The following is a 22,826-nucleotide window of genomic DNA, read 5'->3' as shown; positions in this document are numbered from 1 at the left end:
TTTAGTGGTTTACATTATCGCTTTATCAGTAGTCATTAGCTCAAATCCAACAATATAATTGCTTGAATTTATGAGTATGTTCGTTTCGATTTGGATATTTTTAATGTATAATATATTTACGAAGAAAAGTAAATATTTATATCAAGAGTGTAATACTCATAGTATAAGTTCTGTTTAGTTTATAACCAAATAGTGTTGTGTAATATATCCAAGGGTAGGTATTTATTGTTTTTTTTGTTAACCTTAATATATCAATATTGATATATTTCTTCCAATTTTTGTGTAATAATTATACATTTTAGCTGTCTATTTCTGAAAAAAAAAATTTGTATTGATCTGCTCTATTCAGAAGTTCAATAAATCTAGATAATTAATAGTCCAATTAGCACTTTTTATTGCTTTTTACTCTCTAATCGCTTGATTCCATTAAATAAAGATTGATAAAATATATCAAATTATTTGAACATAGAGAGCATGATCGTTTGTGGCGGCATTAACAGTAACAAAAATAAAATCTATTTCTTATCATATCTGTGGCGACTCGTATTTGTGATTGCCTATGTTACAATTTGTGTTCCTTTACTGTCAAATAAGATCTGTCAGTATGACTGCGTTTGACTCATTGAGTCAATCGTGTCGTGGACTGTGGTCTTCAATTTAATGGATACCGCGCATTTGAGTTGTTTGTACTAGGCGCGGTTATAAAAACGTTACCTACCACCTATCCCTTTGTCTTACACGCGCAAATGTTATGTTCTAAAGCCATCTTTTATTGATTTTGCATTAAAAGTTTTTCAGTGTATGAGCGTACAAAGTACAATTCCATTATTGTGTATTAATTACGGCAGATCGAATACAAGGTGTCATTGGACAAAATCAGTCATCCGTTTCGTGCATGTGTCCTTAAGAGTCTCAACATCAATCTAACTAATCGTGATAGTGTCGTCCTGTGATTGTACTTATTGAAACAGTCTGTTGTATTTTTCAATATTCAGTGTGCTGTTGGGTGAAATTTCTAGATTGTTCAGTGAAGTGGAGTGGAAAAATCACCGCTTCTGGCCACGGTTGGCACCTAAATCTTATCACCGGAAGAACCAATGTTATTTTAAGGTTTGTATTTATTGCAGTATCTGTAACAAACAAATTTTGATCGAAACTAATATATCATTACGAAACAGGTGTTTATGGATTACTTACATGTTATAAAGGCGTTCGATGCAATGCCACATTGTATTGTTAGCGTTCAATGAAGTCAAGTTATAGGTGGTTTGTGTAGGTGTTTGTATAAAATAGGTAGGTAGATAGCTAAATATATAGGTTGTGGTATATAATCACTGACATCCCACCTTTATTCTGTTATACTTGTCATATTTGGTAAACAATTCTGGTATATCTTTTTATTGAATTCTGTCATTCAAAAATAAGAAAGATAAAACTTCATGAAACATAAATAGACATTTATGTTTCATGAAGATGTTCATAGTTCTTTAGGTAATGATTAAAAAAAAAAAACAAAATTCTCTTGTCAATTCCTCAATAATTGATTATAGGGTCAGGCATGACAGATGCATATTGTATATATAATAAAGATATATATTGTTCCAATATCTAGCTTTTAGACATCATGTGCCATACAAATTATTTTAGATATACAGTGGAGATTTAATTATTCATATGTCTAACAGTGAGTAATGTTTAAGTAAATCACATCAATATTTTTTGTTTTGAATTCCTACCTTGCATTATGTATTAATCTTAGAAAGATGTATCATAAATTGTCTTTCTGCAGTTAATTAAAAAAAAAAAAATACATTGCTTCAAATATTCAATTACCAAGAACTTAGAGTATCAGAATTACTTTTGACAAAAGTTTGGGTAATGGGGTCTCTAACATGGTAGATTTGCTGTATTGATATGTCCAAGTGAGTGTTGTCAGTCAGTTGTATACATATGTATATGTATATAATAAGAACTAACTGTATTTCACTGCTCTGTCTGCATTACATAAAGTATCTTATGTGCTGCTAAGTTAGGTTACAAATTTTATACAAATCCATTCAATAGTTTTTGTGTGAAATAGTAACAAACATCCATCCATCCTTACAAATTTTCATATTTATTATATGAATAGGATTACCTGATTTAAATAAACTATGAGTGATTGAATATAAAACATTTAAATATCTATATCTGGTAAACAGACCTGCATTATGTAAACTTTGTACTATTTTTAAGTTAAATGTGTAATGTTAATGTCAATGTCACAAAAAAAAAAAAAACAAAATCAAAATGGTGTATCACAATCACATATTTCTGTTTATGGTAGTATTTATTGTAACAATTGAACAGAAATAGATAAAAGAAAACAGTTTTTACTAAGTAAAAGACAGGTGGGTTGAATGAATATTATTTAAATTATATACAGTAAATCATGCACTCTGTGTATACTTAGTATATGCAATACTATGCTAAGTATATCCCAATTGTCAACTAAATATACTTTTTTGTTTTAGTTGAGTATATTTACAACAATAAAACATTTTTTTTATTATTAATAACATCACAATTGATTTATCTATATTTTACTTAAATTATTGTTATAAATGTTTCATTACAAAATTAATATTATAGTACCATTGTAAGTTATGAATAGAACAAATTTTAATTACTTTCATGTTTTGAAGTGTAGTTTGGTTTTAATGTACATATTTAATTTGGGTTACTTGTGGATATATCAGAAAAAGATAATCTATAAAATGACACTTTTTATATGTAAGTTTACAGCTTCTTAAACATTTTAATGTTTAATATTTTAGAATCATTACAAAATTCTTATACGAGAATTGATAGCGAAAATTGTCACATTTAATCTAAGTAAAGCTTTGAATGTTTACAATATAATAATAGTAACAAATATCTTCTATTACAAATTCAAAATTAAATTTCTTTTAACTTTTGAACTGTTACATGCCATTCATTGCATACCTTAGACATATTAATGGTATTGTTATTTCATCTTACTTCTGTTATTGCATTTGTATTTAATTCTGTATGCAAGTGAGTACTTCATGCCTTTTATCTTGGTAAATTCAATTAATTTCTGAGGATAATTTAGTGGAATTTGGATAATAAAATTAGATGCAGGTATCTCGGGACTGTCTCTTATGGCAGTCTATGGGGCAGGCCTATGTTCAGCAGTGAATAGATAATGGCTGATATAATGATGATTAATGTAATTGAAAATGTTCTCTATCTACACAGTTGCACAGCTTTAAGGCATATTATATTATAATTTTTAATATGTTAAATATCAAGTTATGTATTTTTGTTTTGTTTCTGTTCTATTTTTTAAACTGACCTGTTTCTAAAATTAAAACTTGATAGTTTAGCAAAACTATTGTGTTTATGGACCAATAAAAACTAAATGCGATGTAGTTCTGATGCAATATAATATAATACTAATATTATAAATGTGAAAACGAGATTGTTTGTTACTTTATCCCTTAATCAGGCCCCATTTGCACTGGCATTAAAACATATTTTTAAATATGGTGTGTTCTTAATTTTTATCTGTACAATATCTGTTTCTTAAAAAATATTAAAATTAAAACAAAAAAAAGTGGTTGTATTATGCACTATGCCTGTTAAGGAGCTCTCTGTTGTTTTATAATTTGTTTCCATTATCCCTATTTTAATTTTTTTTTCCCCTTTTAATTTTTTTTTTATGCTACTAGAAGAATGTTATTTTTGTTAAAAAAAATAAAATGTTATTTTTGTTATAAAAAACCTAATAATTTACAATTATATTTTTATTTCAAAATCATCTTTTGTATAATGGAAACAGTGTCCATATCATACTATCGCCAGACTGGTATAGGGCATATAATGACCACTTTCTTTGAATAATGATTTTTCCCAAAATGAATTGTTTAGTAAAAAATGTTTAGCTTCATACGAAAGATACAAATATTGGTAATCAAATAAAGGTTCAATGAATTAAAAAAAAGACAAAGATCACTATAAAACTCCAATTACCTAGGTGGTCGATAAATCGTACTATGCTTGATTAAGGGTTATACTACAGCTTAACCAATTACTATGAAATTTACACATACTAAGTGAGATACTTTTTATCCTAGTCAATAAACATCAGGAAAATAAAATTGCAGGTAAAAGCTTATTCTAATATAAGTTTTAGTTTATATTGGTACTTATTTATTTATTTTTTATTGATCACATTACATAAAATGATTGGTACAAAAAGGTGGACTTAATGCTAAACAACATTTTTTTTTATACAACTTAGTATGTTAAACAAGCTGACGGCCCATCTGATGGAAAGTGATAACCATCGCCTATAGACATGAGCAGTACCATAGAAATAACAGAGTATACTGTTTCACCCATGATACCCCCCATGTGTTGCCATTTCTAAGGACTCAGGTGTTATTCCTCTGTACCCAGTGAATTCACAGTATATCGCACCCTTCAAACCAAAACACAGCCATGCAAACACAACTGTTTCACGGTTGAAACATGAATTGGACAGAGGTACCCAAGCAATTGACTTTTGTACAAAGTCTGGTAAATTCTCTCACAGTCAATCTTTGGCAAAACAGAAATGTAATTGTGCAATAAAAAATTGAAAATTGATAACTTGAAACTTTGCTATAATATGTCTGTTATATTTAGAGATATTGGTATTTTAAATTTAATGTACAAAAGTCGATTGCTTGCATACATCTGTCCCATTCGTGTTTCTACCGTGAAGCAGTTGTGTTTGCATGGCTGTGTTTTGGTTTGAAGGGTGGGATATGGTGTCAATTTTCAGGGTACAGAGGAATAACACCTGAGCCCTCAGGAATGACAACGCATGAGAGGTATCATGGGCAAAACAGTATACTCTGTAATGTCCATAGTACTGTTCATGTCTATAGGCAACAGTTACCATTTTAAAAAATAATATAAAAAATAACCTCCTCAATCCTCTTAATGGAAATAACATTTTGTTTCAAATTTTATAAAAATTTTAAGACTTAGACAAACTGTAGCTGTTTATTTCCGATTGATTTATTTAAAAAAATATCTGCTAACAAACTAAAACGTTAATCATGCAATAATAAGAATATTATTGCATGATTCACTGATGAAAACAGTCACTGAAAATTTGGATCCATTTGATGGCAAAAAATTGCCATCAAATGGCAAAAATGTATTTAAAAAATTCCAAAGCAAAAGTGAGTAGTTGCAAACTTTTTAGTGTTAGATTCATATGCTGCATATCCTATGTTTATGTTTTTATTATTGTTTTGATTCCCTAGCAGAATATCTACTTTTTAATTATTCAAGAAACATTTAAAAATAAATGTTTTTGAAAATTTATATATTTGTTGATCTTGCCATACTTTGGTATGTTGAAATATGAACATTCTAAGATGCCAATGAGAATACAGGATACTGAGGCAATACATACCATTATTCTCAAGAAGTGCAACAGATGAATTGTAATTATCACATACCTTTATACATCCTGGAGATGAAAATAAGTAGTGACTCATTTTTTTTTTACTCCATCACTACACAGATGTATTTTTGATGATGATGATAATAGTGGTTGATGATAGACATCATTAGTTGTTTTGAAATTTTGACTTGCATACAACACATTACTATGTACTTTCATCTGGGCTTCCAACTAGAATAGACCATACAGTGAATAGAAATTCTTATTTAATCCCATGACAGGGTTAGTAAACAGACTTTAATTTAGTCATAAGAAATATTATATGGTGAATGCTAGATAATACCTACTATTAATCACCTACAAAGTTTGACTCACAAAACACACACTTCCACTGTGTTTTTAACTAGAAGAGTGGCATAGAGGAGTAAAGTGAATACGTAATGGAGGCCCAGCATCTAATGATTATAGCTGTTATAGCCATCCACTATAGATTATATATGATGTCGCACAATTTCTGTTTTCTTTATCTACCCGAACAAGTTTTGAAGTTCATGTAGCTAGTGAAGATTATACTAGTCTAGGAACGACAAAAGAAACCTAGCATTTAAATTAATTCAGGCTTTAGTAAAATTATTGCTATATGCTCTGGTTTTGTCCTGGTATTCAATTACATATTAATGTGAGTTTTTTTTCTTTAGTTTATTTCTCTTAGAACCTTGTGATTGTAATAGACGACAAAACGTTGTTTACATAGCAGTATGATTCTATAAGACCACCAGAAAAATTATTACCACAGCTATGGGCATATATAAAGGTTTCGTCCATAATAGACCTCCCTAAGTACTTATTTATGTGACGCTGCGTACAGCAAGTGTTGAACTTTAGGTGTTAAATTCTTTTTGTTCTTCATAGAATAAAAATGATATTTCATCCTGTCTGTTCTACTGGTCTAGAAGGGCGCCATCGTAATTTTTACTTGGCACTTTAATGGTTCTATCAATTGTAATGAAAACTGTATGGGATGGAGAAGTACATAGGCACTTATTTGTCCCGGTCAAACAACGTATCCCAGTCATGAGTAATAATTTAGTTTTTAATCAATATTAGCTTTGTGTTCTAATTAGTTTACGTTTAATACAGATAGGACCATAATATCGCATATTTTACATGAAATTGACAATCAAGTTGGTGTGTGATACAAGATAGAAGAGACAATGTTATTCATTATTATGAAAAATAAAATTTTTAAACGCAATATATGAGATATGATTTACTCTTTATCATACGTACTGGTACGCACTGGTAATATTTCAGAATTAATATTCGAATAGAAAATCAGTGCTATTCGATTATATTCGAATAATTTTATACCCACATTTCTTATTAATAAAACAAAGAAAATATACTTCGTAAAAATAATTTGAAATGAGCGATTTCTTCTTTACAAAGTTATCAAGGTAATAAACCAAAATAGCCGGATAGATGCTCTTTGCTTTTTACTATATCGTTGATTCAATCAGTTTTCAGAAAAAATAATTTAAGGTTTAGTTTCAGTATAAGTTATTTCATTACCAACTATATTTATCCTAGAAATTGTTACTAGAGTCAGCCTCAATCTCTTCTCCAATTTTGTTTGCTCCTCCATTTTTTCGCAACAAGAGGGGCCTACCATGAAATATTTTCCGAAATTTCAGGGCCGAACGAAACACAAATGTGATAAATTACATAATACATACCGTTTAAAAATATTAAAATATAATTCATTTGGACTACTTATTGTGATACGATTCATGATGAACAAAATGTTAAGCTCTATTTACTGGGCCGTTTCCGTATTAATAAAACACTTTCATTATATGGTAGACCCCGAGATACCTTAATTTATCCGTTTTCACAATTTCCTCTTTACAATTCGGAAATGTCCTCGGGATATGGTAGGTACTCTCTCATAGCGTGAGTTCTTAACACAGGGACGTTTTGTTATGCCTAGTGTGATCACTCCATTACCCTGATACTCATTTTCTATTTCTTCAAATATATTTTTCCATTTATTTACTACTAAGTAAACGAGATCTTACCTACTAGAACACACTCAAATTCTCTAGCTTATTTTCTAACATGCCTATCCAGTTCTGTCATATGAGAAAATATTTAATAAAATTATACTTATTGGTTACTTTTCTTTTGGATTATTCGAATGATATTCGAATACTGTCTCGAAAAAAGAACAAATATTCGAATATCAAAATTATCGAATTTTGCAAGTCCTATTACCTAGTACCCCACCAGGGTGTACAAATAGTACTGTCAGTGTCAGTACTGATAGTGCAGGTGGGGTTACTATTCTATTTTCATCCCATTAAAAAAACATTCCGCATCATCTTTCCGTAGGTGAATGGGGGGGGGGGGGGAGGGTTACGGTTTGTTACGCATTCACGCAAAAATGGTTGAACGAATTTTGTAATTTTTGGTATAGTATTCTTTATATACTGTTGCATACGAGCAACGCCGCGGCGAACAGCTACATCACACTTAATTCATATTTCTTGGTGGTTCAAAATGTAGTCTACTAGCTGGTTCGGTGAATGTTGATTTGTCCCCTACCGCCACATGATCCATTTATAAAACCGGATCAATTTATAAAAATGGATACGGTAGGTTAAAAAAACTGTCCTATATATCAATTTGAGCAAATGATTTACAAAGTTAAAATCAATTCAGCGGTTTCAGAGATTACCTTGAATAAACATCATAATACAAGTGGAAAATTTATAATTATGCCTCGTTTTTGCACGCAATGTCTTATGTGTTAGTTTTGAATAATAAAATAATAAAAAAGATAATTATATTTTTACATTTACTTACATATTTAGACGTCTAAAGTTAGATATTCACTTATAAAGATTTCCTATAATAGTAGATACTGCACGAACGAAAAGTTTGCAAACGATTGCTAATTGTCACAAAAGATATTACATAGCGTGATTACTTCCTTATAGCTAGATGGATTAAATGCATTTTTTCTTTGACAAACAGCGCTATTTGCAATCTAACTAGTTTATATTAATAATTTTAGTATCTAAACCGTTTTGCAAAAGCTGATCATTAATTTATTTTATAATAGCTAATATAAAAAAATATGTAAACAGTTGTTATTCCTTGATTTGGCTATTTCTTAGTTTCCTGATAAATATAGTTCCTAAAAAAACAGAAAAGAAAAGTACAAGAAAAAAATACAAAATGTGTAGATCGTATGAACACACGAGGCTTTTAAGATAACTATGCCTGTATATAGAATCAGAAACAAAAATTTTTAGAAATTTTGTCAATTTGCATGTTTCGTCCAGTACACGCAAAAAACGACATCAAATTAAATGCAATTTTCAAAGTTGTTGTCTTGAGGATTGACTTAAAATTTTATGTAAGTTTTATCTTGACAGCACGTCTAGAAATAATCAGTTGATTTTCCATTTCTGAAATCCATGCGTGTAAAGTAGCGACCAAAAAGCTAGCCTATATAAAAAGCAAATAAGTGAGTGAAAGAGAAGATTTCTTTTTTTAATTAATAGGCAGACCCATGCTAGGTCGAACAGCTAGTTTTTAATAAAAAACCGTTTTAGCAATGATAAATAAATTGGCGTGGCGACCCCTTTTGATCTAAAGTGATAATTGCCTCTTATAGTTACGAATAACACCGTTATAGTTCATAGTATAATGATAACCGTCATCACATGTAATTAGAAGTGGCAACAAATGAAGGGCGTCATCCTTTTATGTGTTGCTACTCCTGATTAGGTACTAAGGTGTTATGCTTCTTGTGTCCATTGTAATCAATGGACACAAGATGTATAATACTGGCTGTTTAGAAAATCTTAGATTGAAATTTAGAGCATTGTACGGTTTTCGTAGACAGTCCCTATATGTAAAATACTTTAAAAACGGTTAACAGTTTTTTTTTTTCAATGCGGAAAGAGCTACCCACATAGGTAAGTAATTTGGTTATTGACCTCCTTGATCAGATATGTGCATAAGATCACCAAGAATATAAAATATTTATTTGTAGAATTACTTAAATAAACATTTATGATCAATTTATATTAAGTATGTTAATGTGAAATCTGCAGTGATGGATGGAGTAAATTCACCATGAGTATACTTCCTAAATTAAATCGAGAATTTTAGAAACTCGCGACCGGTTCTTTGTCGCTGTTTTACACGTAACTACATATTTCGGTTTATATTAGCTGTGTATATCCATATAATATTAATACTACCATAACATTCATAGGAGCTTTCCCAGCCGAGCATATTACATATAATAGGTATACCTAACTGTTCATTTATACTATATATATTTATATAACTGAAGCTATAGTTTTAGTTCAATTATTAGTTGAAATTACTTGTAAATAAAACTAAACTTTTTGTATGTAGGTAATTGTAGTAGTTTTATCTAATAATATGCACTTAGGAATATAAAGTTAGTTCGTTACCCCTATGACTAAGACTGTGTATATGTATTCTTGTATATTTTAATTTAAATAGATAGGGCTAAATGGTTTTAGGTAGTGTGTAAACTGCGTATCTCAAACTGTAGGGCATAGTACATGTCTTTGGGAGAGTAGTGTAATGTTTATCATATTTATGTGATGTGCCAAATTTAAAATAAATTTCTATTATATTTTGTACCAATAGAACGTAATGAAAAACTAACAGTAAGCAAAATATTATAAAAACACTGTCTAAATTAAATTGGTAATAAAACGTAACAATCAACAGATTTTTTATTTGTACTAATATCGATCTATAGCACACTGTCTTAAGATTGCTTCAATTATTTATTTGATCACATTTTCATTATGTTGTATTGATACAGACTGTAGAAATAAAAATACTACTTTTATTATATAAACAATTATATCTGTAGTCCGTTTTCGCATGTACAACCCCCTATCCCCCATGCTATGTATTTAAACTCACAATGTATTTATATTTTTGGTAGTGTTTTTAAATTATCCTTAAAACTATAAAGATTTTATTACTTAACTGAATTTTTTTCAAACTGGATACACTTGTATAAATTTTATATAATAATTATATCTATATAGTTATGAATAAAATTGTTAATTGATTTAAATTACTGTTGCAGATCTAACGCCCCTTGAGGGAAACCAGCAATGGTGGACTACTACAGGGTACTAGGCGTCACTCGATCTGCCACGGAGGCAGAAATAAAAAAAGCGTGAGTTGTTTGAATTATATTTTAATAATACATACAGATATTGCACGATAGTAACTAGTCTACGCGAGTACTTCTGCCGCAGACTGACAAGCAACTAGTAGTACGAGCAGTTGTGCTTATATGACTGTGTTTCGGTTTGATGGTAGGTTTATAGCAGTACGAAGGCATGATACCTTGGTGCTCAGAAATGGGATCACCTGAGCGTCATAGTAAATCCTATAATATCCATAGCTTTTTATGTTTATAAGCAACTGTTATTTACCACATTCCATCAGGTGGGCTGTCAGAGCGTTTGCTATTCCAAGTTTTAAGTGATTTTGTATTTTCACGCTTAGTAGTTATGCTGCTGCTCTAGTAGTATCTATATACGTTCGCTTTTTTATAACATCTAATACAACAAAGATGCGTGTCCAATGTAAATTATGTACAATAAAGTTTTTACAAACAAATAAACAAAAGTAGCCGACTATCTGAAGCATTTTTACTGCAAAATTGCTGTACAGGTAAATCTAGTTTGAAGGCTCGCTTAGACGGGGTATATTTATTTTCTTTGTTCATTTATTTAACCAAGAATATTCAATTTTATCATATGGGACAAAACAGTACGTTGAGGTATTCTCCCTCGAATTAAGAAGGTACATTTTAATACGATACATATCTTAGTGTCAGTCTACGATGTCTTAAACTAAAGTATTCTATATAAATTACAACATCCACTGATCAATCGTGTAATCAGATCGTTCAGATAGTGGTTACGAATGCTACAATTTGAACTAAAATCAGTGAGCCTTGTAGAACTATCTATACAAACTAACTATCCAGCAAACAAATATTTGACGTTGTTGCAAGCGAGTATCGAGGCGGCAAGCTCATGGTAGACACACTCAACACATAGTAAGTAGGTATAATATCTACATAGAGTTACTGGTGGGCGAACTGTTTATTGCTCGTTTTGAAAATATAAAATGGTGTGTGTTGTAAGTATTGGTAACCTTCAGCACCGTACCTTAATAGTAATAAAAGTCTCATTATAGAAATGTATGATTTATCCATACATTCAGAGTTCGTCACTGCTTCGTTATTTTTATCCGTTTGTTTTACATTGTAATGCAATGCTGTATCATTCAAAATAAAGAGATGAATATCCGTTATAATTTGTCCATCAATTTGGTATATAGGTTGTAACAGAAAGGTCTTTTTATTTATGTTATCATAACGAACGAACTCAACCTGTGCTTACGCTCGGTTTACGCTGGCGGGGTGCCAGTGAGGGATGATAGGTAAAGATAGGTAAGTATAACAAACGGAAACTTAATAGCAGAGGTATTCGTAAATTTTCGCATTTTTTTTTTTATTATTATAATAGAAGAGAGATTATACCCCTTTCTCACAAATGCATTTGGCCATGTATGCATTTAGACCACTGGCATACGCCGGATATCTAAATTACAACTTGCCATATTATCTAATTTGTCTTGTAGTTTTATTACCTATGTGACAAGCGGTAACTGTTTTAACTTGATATTCTTCTTGCAAGATTTGTTTTGTTAATTAGTATTTATTTTATTTGAAATAGGTATTTATAATTTTTATTCATGTTATTACATTCATAATATTCAAATGGAAATATAATTTCTTTTTCAGGTATAGGAAATTAGCTTTGAAATGGCATCCGGACAAGAACCCAGATAATGCAGACGAAGCCAATAGGAGGTTTAAAGAAATATCAGAAGCATACGAAGTACTTTCAGATGGTATGTTTGCATTAAAAATAATATTATAATTGACTAGCACATTTATCGTTAATATTAATAAATACTCAGCATAAAAGTAATTATGCTTGAAAATTTTGAAAATACTGTTTACATAGTGCACACAACGTATATACAATTTGCTTGCACAATTGTGTATTTTATTTTGATAAAATGATATGCATATAATATAAAAAATATACGCTTTGAGAATGGAAAGAAAAAGTATAAAAAGTATTATTGTTTCTACTCTGTTCAAAACGGTTTCTTAATTGGACATTTAAAATTCATAATTTGATTGCAATATATTAGGCAATCTACTTGGATTAGTAGCAGTTTTAATATTTAGTTAATATGTTTTTTTTTACTGAGTAATTTTAAATGCAATGAAGCTATTTTTAATATCTAAACGTAGCTTTCGTACGTAACGTAACTTAGTTAACCTAATAAACTTACTACCTAAAATTGGCATTTATTTAATGAGGTACTAGCTATAATAGATTAAGTACCAAATAGTTATTAAGCGTATGGAGAAATTATTCGAGCTTTTAAGGCACCAAAAAAAAACTTATTTACATTTAATATATTAGTAAGTCTTAATTTACGTAGTTTCTCAATAAATTTTTAACACAAAATTTCAGTAATAGATTAACAACAATTTTAACGCATGCACCAAATTTTAGTACGCTATCTAACTATTTTTTTAAATTTCATTCAGAATTAATGTAAAATAGTTGAATTTCGACACAGTCAGTTGCGCTGCCTATTGCAATATTCGACGTATTAGAAAAAGTTAAACTGTGATGTTGTAAAAAAGGTAAATACATCGCGCAGCTTGACTTTGGGGCAGGTATACAATTAAGAGAATAGAATTAAGTATGTACTGTCACTGATACTATACAGATTTAGTAAAATAATATATACTACTTCAATAATAACAAACAATAGGTAATATCCAAATAATATCGATAGATGTTATCTATATATATTATATTTTTATATTTAGGACGTCATTAAAAATTATAGATTATTGTATATAAATGTGTGTAAATATGTATGTATTTTATGTACATGAATATATTATTCTGTTTCATTATTATTTTCTCTGGAGAAAACTAAAAAAGACGTATACAATCGATCAAGTTTCCGGTTGTGATTATAATAAAGGAGCCATTCGCGATTAGATTTTATGCATTGGATTATGTATTAGTACACATTCCAAATATATTTGGCAAATTTTCCATATCCATGTCAATTGTTTTATTAATGTAGGCAATGCTAATTTACAGTTAAATCAAGTACCTATTTGTCATTTAGTCGTCTTTAACGTCAGTCGTAAGGTGACTCATTTCAATTCTTATTCATAAGAAATTTAGTTTCTTAGGTTGTCGTTGACTTAATCATTATACGAGGTTTGTCCGGAAAGTACGTATAAAAGTTTTTTAAAAATTTTATTTTACAATTATTCAGGTAAATCAATTTTATCCCCTTCAAAGTACTCCCCCTGTGACATAATGCACTTGTGCCAACGCCGTTTCCACTGTGAGAAGGCTCCTTGAAAGTCCTCTGGTTGTAGGTTTCTCAGCTGCCCCGTCGTAGCTTTTTTTATCTCATTTATGTCCCCCAAATGCCGCCCCCGAAGTACCAATTTGGTTTTTGGGAACAAGAAGAAGTCACACGGGGCCAAATCCGGCGAATAGGGGGGGTGTTCGGTCACCGTAATGGAATTTTTACTCAAAAACTCACGGAACGATCTTGGCGCAAATTTTTTTCATTTGAAGTTCGTTTCTTAGAATTTCGTGGACCACGGTTTTGCCCAAATTAAGCTCTTCAGCCACCTGTCTGACCGTTAAACGACGGTCCCCATTAACACAAGTTCGAATTCTTTCAACGTTTTCGTCGGAATGTGAAGTGGAAGGACGTCCTGAACGTGGGTCATCTTGAACGCTTTCTCGGCCCTCTCTGAATCTTTTTAGCCACTTGTGGACGGTTGGTTCCTTCACAGCATCATCCCCATAAACTGTTCTGAGATCGGCAAAAATTTCACGGCCATTCTTGCCGAGTTTCGAGAGAAACTTGATTACGACGCGCTGCTCTTCAACGGAAGCGGGCTCCATGCCGACGGGGTTTCGTTAAGAGGTAACTTCACAGATGGCGTGACAAGCCAGTTCGCACCGCACGGCGGTCAGACCAGAACTGAAGCATTGTTAGGGACATAAGGAAGGGGTCCTGCGCTTACCTGGCCTCCCCACTCCTCTTTCTCGCATTCCAGAACACTTTTATACGAACTTTCCGGACAGACCTCGTATAGTATAAAGCAAAGTTGTCCTTTGCGTCTGTCTGTTTTTCCGCTTCCTTCTAAAGCACGCAACAAATTTTGTTACTGGTTTTATTTTGTCATTTAGATATTTTTACGGAAGGTTTGTTTATACTATACATACTAATTAAATTTTGATAGATTTAAGTAGATAAATACTTTGTCACGAAAAATTTATTTTCATGGTTTACACTGTGAAATTTTAAAAGATACATTAAAACAATAAATCGCACGAAGCCGGGGCGAGTTGCTAATATAATATATTAAATTATAAGCGCTTATTTTTAATAAAAAAGTATGAACATTTTAATAGGTGCAATAAGCATCATATCCACATTCATAGTGTATTAAAATTCTAATCCCAATCTCTGTAGCAGCAGTGGTTCCTAACCCTTTCTGGACCATCGCCAAATGACGATGTCCCGCACTGTCCATACCATAATAGTTAGTATCAAATATAAAAATATAACTTCCCCAATTTGCGTCTGGATCTGCTACCGTCTACATGGAAGGCTCCATCGTCCATTAGGAGGACGTACAGCCTCCGTTGAGAATCTATATTCTACATACAGTGATTTTTAATCATAAAAATGTAAAATGTCATTTTATTGTTGGGTAGAGAGCAAGCGGAAAATGTATGACGCACGGGGATCCGGCCATCACGGTCACAGATATCAGAGCAAGAATGGAGTCAATGGCCATCGACACTTTAGCTTCAAAGGGTTTTTTGGAGACACGCCATTCCATCGTTTGTTTGGTAGTTGTCCACAAATAATATAAGCTATGAATATTATCATGCGGATGTCATGTAAACCAATAATAGTTATCATTTAACTTAAAAGTAGTGATGTTTGCCATAAATTTTCTTTACCTCCATTAAAGGTTACGTTTATCATTTTACAATTATAAGTCTCCATCAGTTAGTATATATCAGAGATTGACAAAACAGCATCTTGTTAGCAGATATTTATATAAAGATTCTTGTTTCATGTTTTACTGGTGCTAATTTTATTTCATCGGTTAATGTCGACCAAGTGTGATAATATTCATAATGAACTGGCAAATTTTATATTTGCGTTTAACTTTATTACTAACAACATGAGTTTTGTGTGGATGACTTGACCATTAGCTATTTAGCCTACAATTCTATTATCGCTATAGCCTTTATGTAATACAAGTTGTGCAGTATTGATATTATTCGCTTTAGCTAACAGAGTTATGCAATAAGCCTGGGGAAGCTAGTAATTAAATTACTTTGTAGCTGATTCTTAAAGAAACATACTACTGATATTTTAAATATACATATGTTCTAAATAACAACCATGAGCAATTTTAAATCGCACCATCTGCGCGATTGGTTGAGTCAATTGTTTTGATTATAAGAATCGTCCGAGTCGTAGTCATTTAATTGATAACGTAAGTATACAATATTTAGAGCACTAAATTGTTAAAATATACTACATCTGTGGAAATATATTGACATTAATTTGTTCATGTTATCGAATATATTACATGTAAGGGTTGCAATCCCATTTCAATCCAACAATAAGTATGGATAGTAATTTTATTAAATGTAAATATTTCTTTATTCGAAAAACTATGGTTTAAGTTTGTAATTTTCAAAATAAAAAGTTGATGTCGTGTACTACGTTATACTCGTAGTAAAATAGAGAAGTAGGTTATCTCTGGCCTCTTAGCCTACTCTGGCTTTGGTGATCAAGGCTGCCACTATCTAGTCTCGTTAACAAAATTTAAAGTGCGAATAACAGCTAACGTTTTGGCAGTTTAGGGTTTCATACCTAAATGGTATTAAAATAAAATACATTTGTACATAAAGCCATGTTATCTCGTAAGAATCTTTATATTTAAATAAATGTTCATCTAATGAAAACAAAAACTTATTTATACTTTTTTTTTTGTACGGAACCTTCGGCGTGTGGGATCACATTTTATTTATCTGGTTGTATTTCTATTTCGTTCTAAAAATAACCTACGCCAAGCTATGATGCGAATAGTATTTTAATTTATCCAAAAACGTGTGTTTAACATGTACTTACTATTAAATAAAAAAATATTTTTCTTTTAAAATGTAAAATACATTAAAAGAAATTATTTCCAGCTATTTTTAGCTTGCTAGATACATTTACCTATTAGTTTTTACCCGTGACTTCGTTCGTGTTATGTATGTTAATTGATATAGATTAGAAATAGCCTGTCCTTTATTCTAAATGCTACGTATGTACCAAATTTCGTGACAATTGGTTGAGCCGTTTACGTATTAAGAGGTAATAGACAAACTCACTTGATAGTTGCAATATTAGAAAGGATTTTTGATCATAAATAACCCAAGAAAAGTCGAAAACAGATGTTGTGCCTTGTATATTAATAATCTCGGATCAGTATTTTACGATAAATACAAAAATGCCTTAATTTTTTTTATTGTTAAGTATTAATACTCAACAATAATGACGGTATGCTTAGCCAAATAACAGAATTAAGACTTATATTTTTTTCTAACAGGTTTAAAAACCATTTAAAAATGCACATATTGCAGTAATGTTTGTATTTATTTTATAAACTGTCAATATCTAATCAAGTTTTATATTCTTGGAGCTTTCTTGGTTATAATAAACATAAGTTGTATGCCCGTTCCGTGTCACATAAATAATAAATTATTTAAATAGTTATTACGTATATATATTTTTCATAAATCAATAGAGGACTATTATAAACCCTGTTCGGGCACAGAAATAAGAAAGCAATAAATAATATCTCAGGAAATATTGAGGGTAACACGGGATGTAGTGTAGTAGTGGTGCGTCAAACTATGATAAATCAAAAAGAGCTGTAAATATAAAACCATTTATAAAAACAACTATAATATTAAACACTAAAATTATTATTATATATTAATTATTAGGAAATATTTTGATTTTATGGGTAATTATTATTATTAGTGTTACAATAGCATTCTAAGCATTCCCAAAGAGGGTTGTCGTCAGGCAGGCTGCTGGTCATAAAACTAAAAGCCTTTTTGTAATATGGATAAAACCATATTACGCCGGCCCCAAATAATAATTGGGATAAGGGTAGGAAGATGAAGATGATGATTAGCATTCTAAGAGCATTCATAACTTTAGCTTGATGAAGGGTGGCAATGTCGCAATTATCTGCCAATTTTCAAAATTAATTGATGAATTTTCAATATTATTGACTGATTATTTAAAAAGTCCTCGGCCTACGAACTAAAACCTTACTAAGAATAAAAAAGTATTTGAAATATTCCAAAATAAAATATGAAGTAGGTGTAAAGTTTTTAGTGCTGGATTTATATGCAACGTATTCTATGATTAACGTTTTAGTTTGTAGGTAGAGCACTTTTAAAATAATCAACAAGAAGATTGATAATTCTTTGTTCTTTGAAAGACAGACAGAAAATTGTTGTTCCTATAGTTCGTTATGATTGCTCTTAAGTTTGAAATAAATGTTATTTATCTGAAACTAATCCCTTCCATTAGGAATGTGTTGAATTGTTACTATCTTAAGTACTTATATTATTTTAATTTTATTTTGTTTTGTTGTCTATGTGCATGGTTTGAGTCAATATTTTTTTGTTTCTCCATTTCATTTCAAGAAAGCCTATTATTTAGACGATTGGTCATTAAGAGCATTAGAACCTTATCGAAGTGGAAGTTTTGATAATAATTTACTAATTTACAATATTTTAATTCATTCAAAAAGTGCTCTTTTAGTGAACAAAAATTATGCAGCAAAATACCTATAAAGCTGCCACTAAATACTTGCATTTTAATAGTAAAAAAGTATATGAAACCTTTAGATGTAAAATATGAAGCATGTCCAAAACTTTTAGTAATATATTTTTATCTGCAACTTATTTGTAATTAAAGTTTTAGTTCGCTACAAGAGCACTTTTTAAATATTCATTGAAAAATTTTAAATAGTTTTAATTCAAATCCTCTTTATTTAATATCAAAGGAGCCAATCATTCTCTTATTATAATTTGTACATATACAATGAGTTAGTTTTTAGTAATAAACATTGTTTGATTATTGTGTTTTTTGGATAAAATTTTGGTCACGGTATAGCAAAATTTGAAATTATGTAATTTAATTAATTATTTGTCGTCACTAAAGTTGTTATTCTTATATTCTATTCCGCAGAAAGGAAGCGACGAGTATATGATCAATACGGCAAGGAAGGGCTGAACAATGGCCGCGGCCGGCGTTCTGGCGTCGACGATGACTACGACTTCGGCTATGGCAGTTTCCCGTTCACATTCCGAGACCCCGAGGAGGTGTTTAGAGAATTCTTTAGTGGATCTTCATTTGGCGATTTGTTTGCTGGTTGGTATAATTTTTTTTATTTTTTAAATCACCTTATTCTTTTATTCAATTTGGCTGTTTCTTTAACCGTTTTAGTGCCATTGATTTTAACTCATACCTACTTAAAAATGCCAAAGAAATCTTTGTCGTATTGATATTATTTACCCTTGTCTCTAAAAAAACTGTATTTCCTTCAAAAATTATCCAACTTTAATAATTTTTCTACAACGAGCTAAACAGCAGCTGATTTCACGAGCGCTATGGCGCTCGTCGGCATAAATGACGGGATTTAACCTACTTCTGTCGTCGCTAATGATTTTGAAATTATAATACATACACAGAATAGAATAGGGCCCATTCTATATTTACGTAAGAACGATCACAACGACAATCTTTGAGGCGTTACACTCGTATTTTTGGCTCACAGTTTTATAATAATAATAGACTAACCACTGAACATAGTATATCTCCATATAGTACGAAACTTTTTAAAAATTTATCACTGGGAGTTTAACTATGAGGGTGAAGAAACGTACAAAAATTGTGTTTAAAAATACACAAAGGTAATTGTGTATTGTTTTTATTATTATTTAGCTTACTATTATCTATTAATATTGTATAATACAAATTTATTTTTAAATTTGGCCAATATCAAAAAAGTTATTTTTTTTTCTCTCATAGATTTTGCTTGTACGAGACATGTGACGTACAAGGTTTATTATGATTTGAAGTCCTTGATAACCGTGAAAATAATACTGATGTCTGTATTGGCGGGGATCGATCGTCGAATTCGATACGACATATTTCGAATTATAACGTATAAATGTATTGTTTACACTTCAGAAATCAACGGTCATGGGCATCATCATAGACATGGACGTCGCAGTCATCCCAGCACCTCGCTCACTTCGTCCCTTTTCAGTCCATTTGGATTCGGCATGCAAGGACTGGACGACATATTTGCTCACGCTGCACCAAACGGCAACACTTTCACTTCATTCTCGACGTTCAATAGCTCACTGGCGGGACCTGGGAGCGCCAATATGAGGAGTACCACAACAACCACGCGCATAGTCAACGGGAAAAAGATTACCACCAAAAAGTAAGCAAAGAAAAAAAAAAAGCAAATATTTTCACCATTATATTCCCTAACAGGGTAGCCACAGGCATTTGTTAACTGCTGTCGTGGTGAAGATTACTGTCAATTAATTTGGTTTGTCAATGGTGTATCCTATCATCGGACAGTGGGAATTTTAACACGTTCACGCTGGGGCCGACTTTAATGTTTGTTGCTGCGAGGCGGCTCTCTAATTGATACTAATAGCACAATCGAATACGTACCACCAGTGGTACGCGCCGCCAGAAAAGACAGTTTAGTGCGGGCCACCGGTGATACGCGCCGCCAGATAAGAGAATTTAGTGCGTACCGCCGGTGGTACGCGCCGTCCAATGAGACAGTCTAGCGCAGGCCACCGGTGGCCCGCGCCGGCGTGAACGTGTTAAATTGACATACAGTTTATGCTCTAGATTCCAAATCACGACCTTAGCGGCGGTAGTATACCACTGTACCACGAGGTTCTCAAGAAAACTTTATATGATTAATACATAACATGCATATTGAAAGGGCTTTTAGCATAATTATTATCATATGTACCTATATTAACATTGATTAATATTATATTGATAGTTACAAGTTCAAATATCAGCACTCTTAAGTACTTGAATAAAAAAATATATTAAGAATGTTAATTATTCTTATTAAATATTGAAAATTTTGAAACAAATCATCAATGAAAATTTTACTACATTTAGAAATCTTAAAATGTTATACTTCACAGTTGTCCAGACCCAAATGATTCTAGTTCAATCAATTAGTAGTAACGACTTTTGTATTAAGAAATCTATATGGGGTTCGTAACATTTGTACATATGTTTAACGATAATTTCTTTTTCAGGGTAACAGAGAACGGTCGCGAAACTGTGATGTCTTACGAAAACGGGGTCCTCAAATCTAAGACTGTCAATGGTGTACCTCAATCATTAACTTACAGTTAAACACGAGTAACGTTCTACAATATAACCAAACTTTGATCCAAATGTCAACTCAGTATATGTGAGTTAAGTTCCAACTTTAATACACTTAACGTAATTTAATTTTGCTTAATTTAAATATTCAGTGTGATGAAACAAATTGTAAATTGATAGAGTGGAAATATGTTAATCTTACTTAATTTTAATAATAGTAGAATTATTGCTTCTTTTATTAAAATGGTATATTAGTGAGATTTTACAGTAGATTAATCTGCTCAATTGTAAATCTCGCTCCGAAGACTTGTGTTCTATTTAGGTATCGCAGCACGCGCGCTTTTGATCTCGAACTCTGCGAATGAGTTGTGTGTGAAAAGTAAACATTAACCTTTCCTAATACGTGCTGCGTTAATTATGTTATTTTGCTGCCAACTTTACTCTTTTTTTAGTATAATAGTTTTTACATAGTCATAATTGTAATCACGTTTTAATTTAATACTAGTATGTTGGAACAACTAGATTATAATAAAAAATACTTTTAGGAAAATTTACCGGTGAAAATTTTACGTTGTTGGACTTCATGATGACATTACATTTTCAAATTTACTGTAGTTATGTTTTAATTTAGCCATTATATTCGTTGCGTTGATTGTAAGCTTTAATAAGTTGGCAAATTAACTGCTACATTAAAAGGTAAATGCTATTTTTTGTATGTCATCGATGGCATTTCTAACTTATTGGCCTTAAATTTTAATGCAATAACAGTCGATAGTTAGTCCACATACGCTTTACATAGTTTATAATAAAAAAGGTTCACCAACAATTCAGGGAAAAAAAAACTTGAAAAACGGTATTTTTAGGCTGATAAAAGCTCATCTTTAAATTTGGACGTCGTTGATTGTGGCCATGAATTTTGCAAGAGTTCATCCAAGGTCATTCAAACTTTAAGTGGCGCCATGGGCAAACCCAACGAAGATTTCGTGTGGCTGGTTACGTGCCTGTGGAAATGAAATCATTCCTCACTTTCCCTTCTGGCTCATTTCGTACCAAAAGTTCATATAATGAACATTTTATATTTCCAGGTTATGAAATGATCCAGTAGTAAAGAAATAGTCCACAACAATATTGCTTTGTCAGATTTCGTGAGAGAAAAGTATTAGTCAAGTATCATATTATTATTCTTGTAGTCCACGATATAATGTGTAATAATGAATAAAGTAGCAAGAATATTAATTTAAAATTGTATATTATGTTTATTATACAATAAATATAAAAAAAATTGCGAAAAAAATATTACTATTAAAATAATTATACAGTTTGTCAAAATTTTATGATCTGACTAAACTTTTGTCTCAAGCTAATTTGATGTTGATTTTTTATTTTTCGTGTTACATACGTTTTGAAATGTGAAGCAATCTGATACCGTATGTACTTAAATGTTTGTTTTGGAAAAGTTCATCGATATGTTTGGCAAATTTCAAGAAAAGTATTTTAGTTCGTTGTAGACATCTCATTCATAGTGCCATTGCGTTATACCTTGTGTTTAAAGCGAGAGCATAGCACTTATTTTGTAAATATCTGGTTTCCTATGAGATCTCGTTTCTTATTAAATTTTGTCAACTCCCGAGCACTGCAAGAATGAATAAATGAAAATTAATTGTACGTACATATTTTTTATTTT

At 31.1% G+C, this 22,826-nt stretch overlaps 1 protein-coding gene across 2 annotated transcripts; it reads left to right on the top strand.

Annotated features, from left to right (window-relative positions):
* Nucleotides 1–601: 601 nt before the first annotated feature.
* LOC113517267 (dnaJ homolog subfamily B member 6) lies at nucleotides 602–22,807 on the top strand. 2 transcript variants are annotated; one of them, XM_026901899.3, is made up of 7 exons: nucleotides 602–1,110; nucleotides 10,614–10,706; nucleotides 12,351–12,460; nucleotides 15,394–15,531; nucleotides 18,956–19,138; nucleotides 19,961–20,219; nucleotides 21,073–22,807. In XM_026901899.3, exons 2-7 carry the CDS (start codon nucleotides 10,642–10,644, stop codon nucleotides 21,170–21,172), a joined length of 855 nt encoding a protein of 284 aa, XP_026757700.1. In that variant the 5' UTR covers nucleotides 602–1,110; nucleotides 10,614–10,641; the 3' UTR covers nucleotides 21,173–22,807. The 2 variants fall into 2 exon arrangements, with proteins under 2 accessions (XP_026757700.1, XP_026757701.1); XM_026901900.3 differs by lacking the exon at nucleotides 15,394–15,531 and having other exon boundaries at nucleotides 603–1,110.
* Nucleotides 22,808–22,826: the final 19 nt, after the last annotated feature.

This window comes from Galleria mellonella, unplaced genomic scaffold, assembly GCF_026898425.1.
Source record: "Galleria mellonella isolate WM207_F2 unplaced genomic scaffold, CSIRO_AGI_GalMel_v1 utg223, whole genome shotgun sequence".
NCBI classification, from domain to species: Eukaryota; Metazoa; Arthropoda; class Insecta; order Lepidoptera; family Pyralidae; genus Galleria; species Galleria mellonella.
Note: the sequence above shows the minus strand (reverse complement) of the source record. Positions and strands in the feature narration are given on the sequence as shown.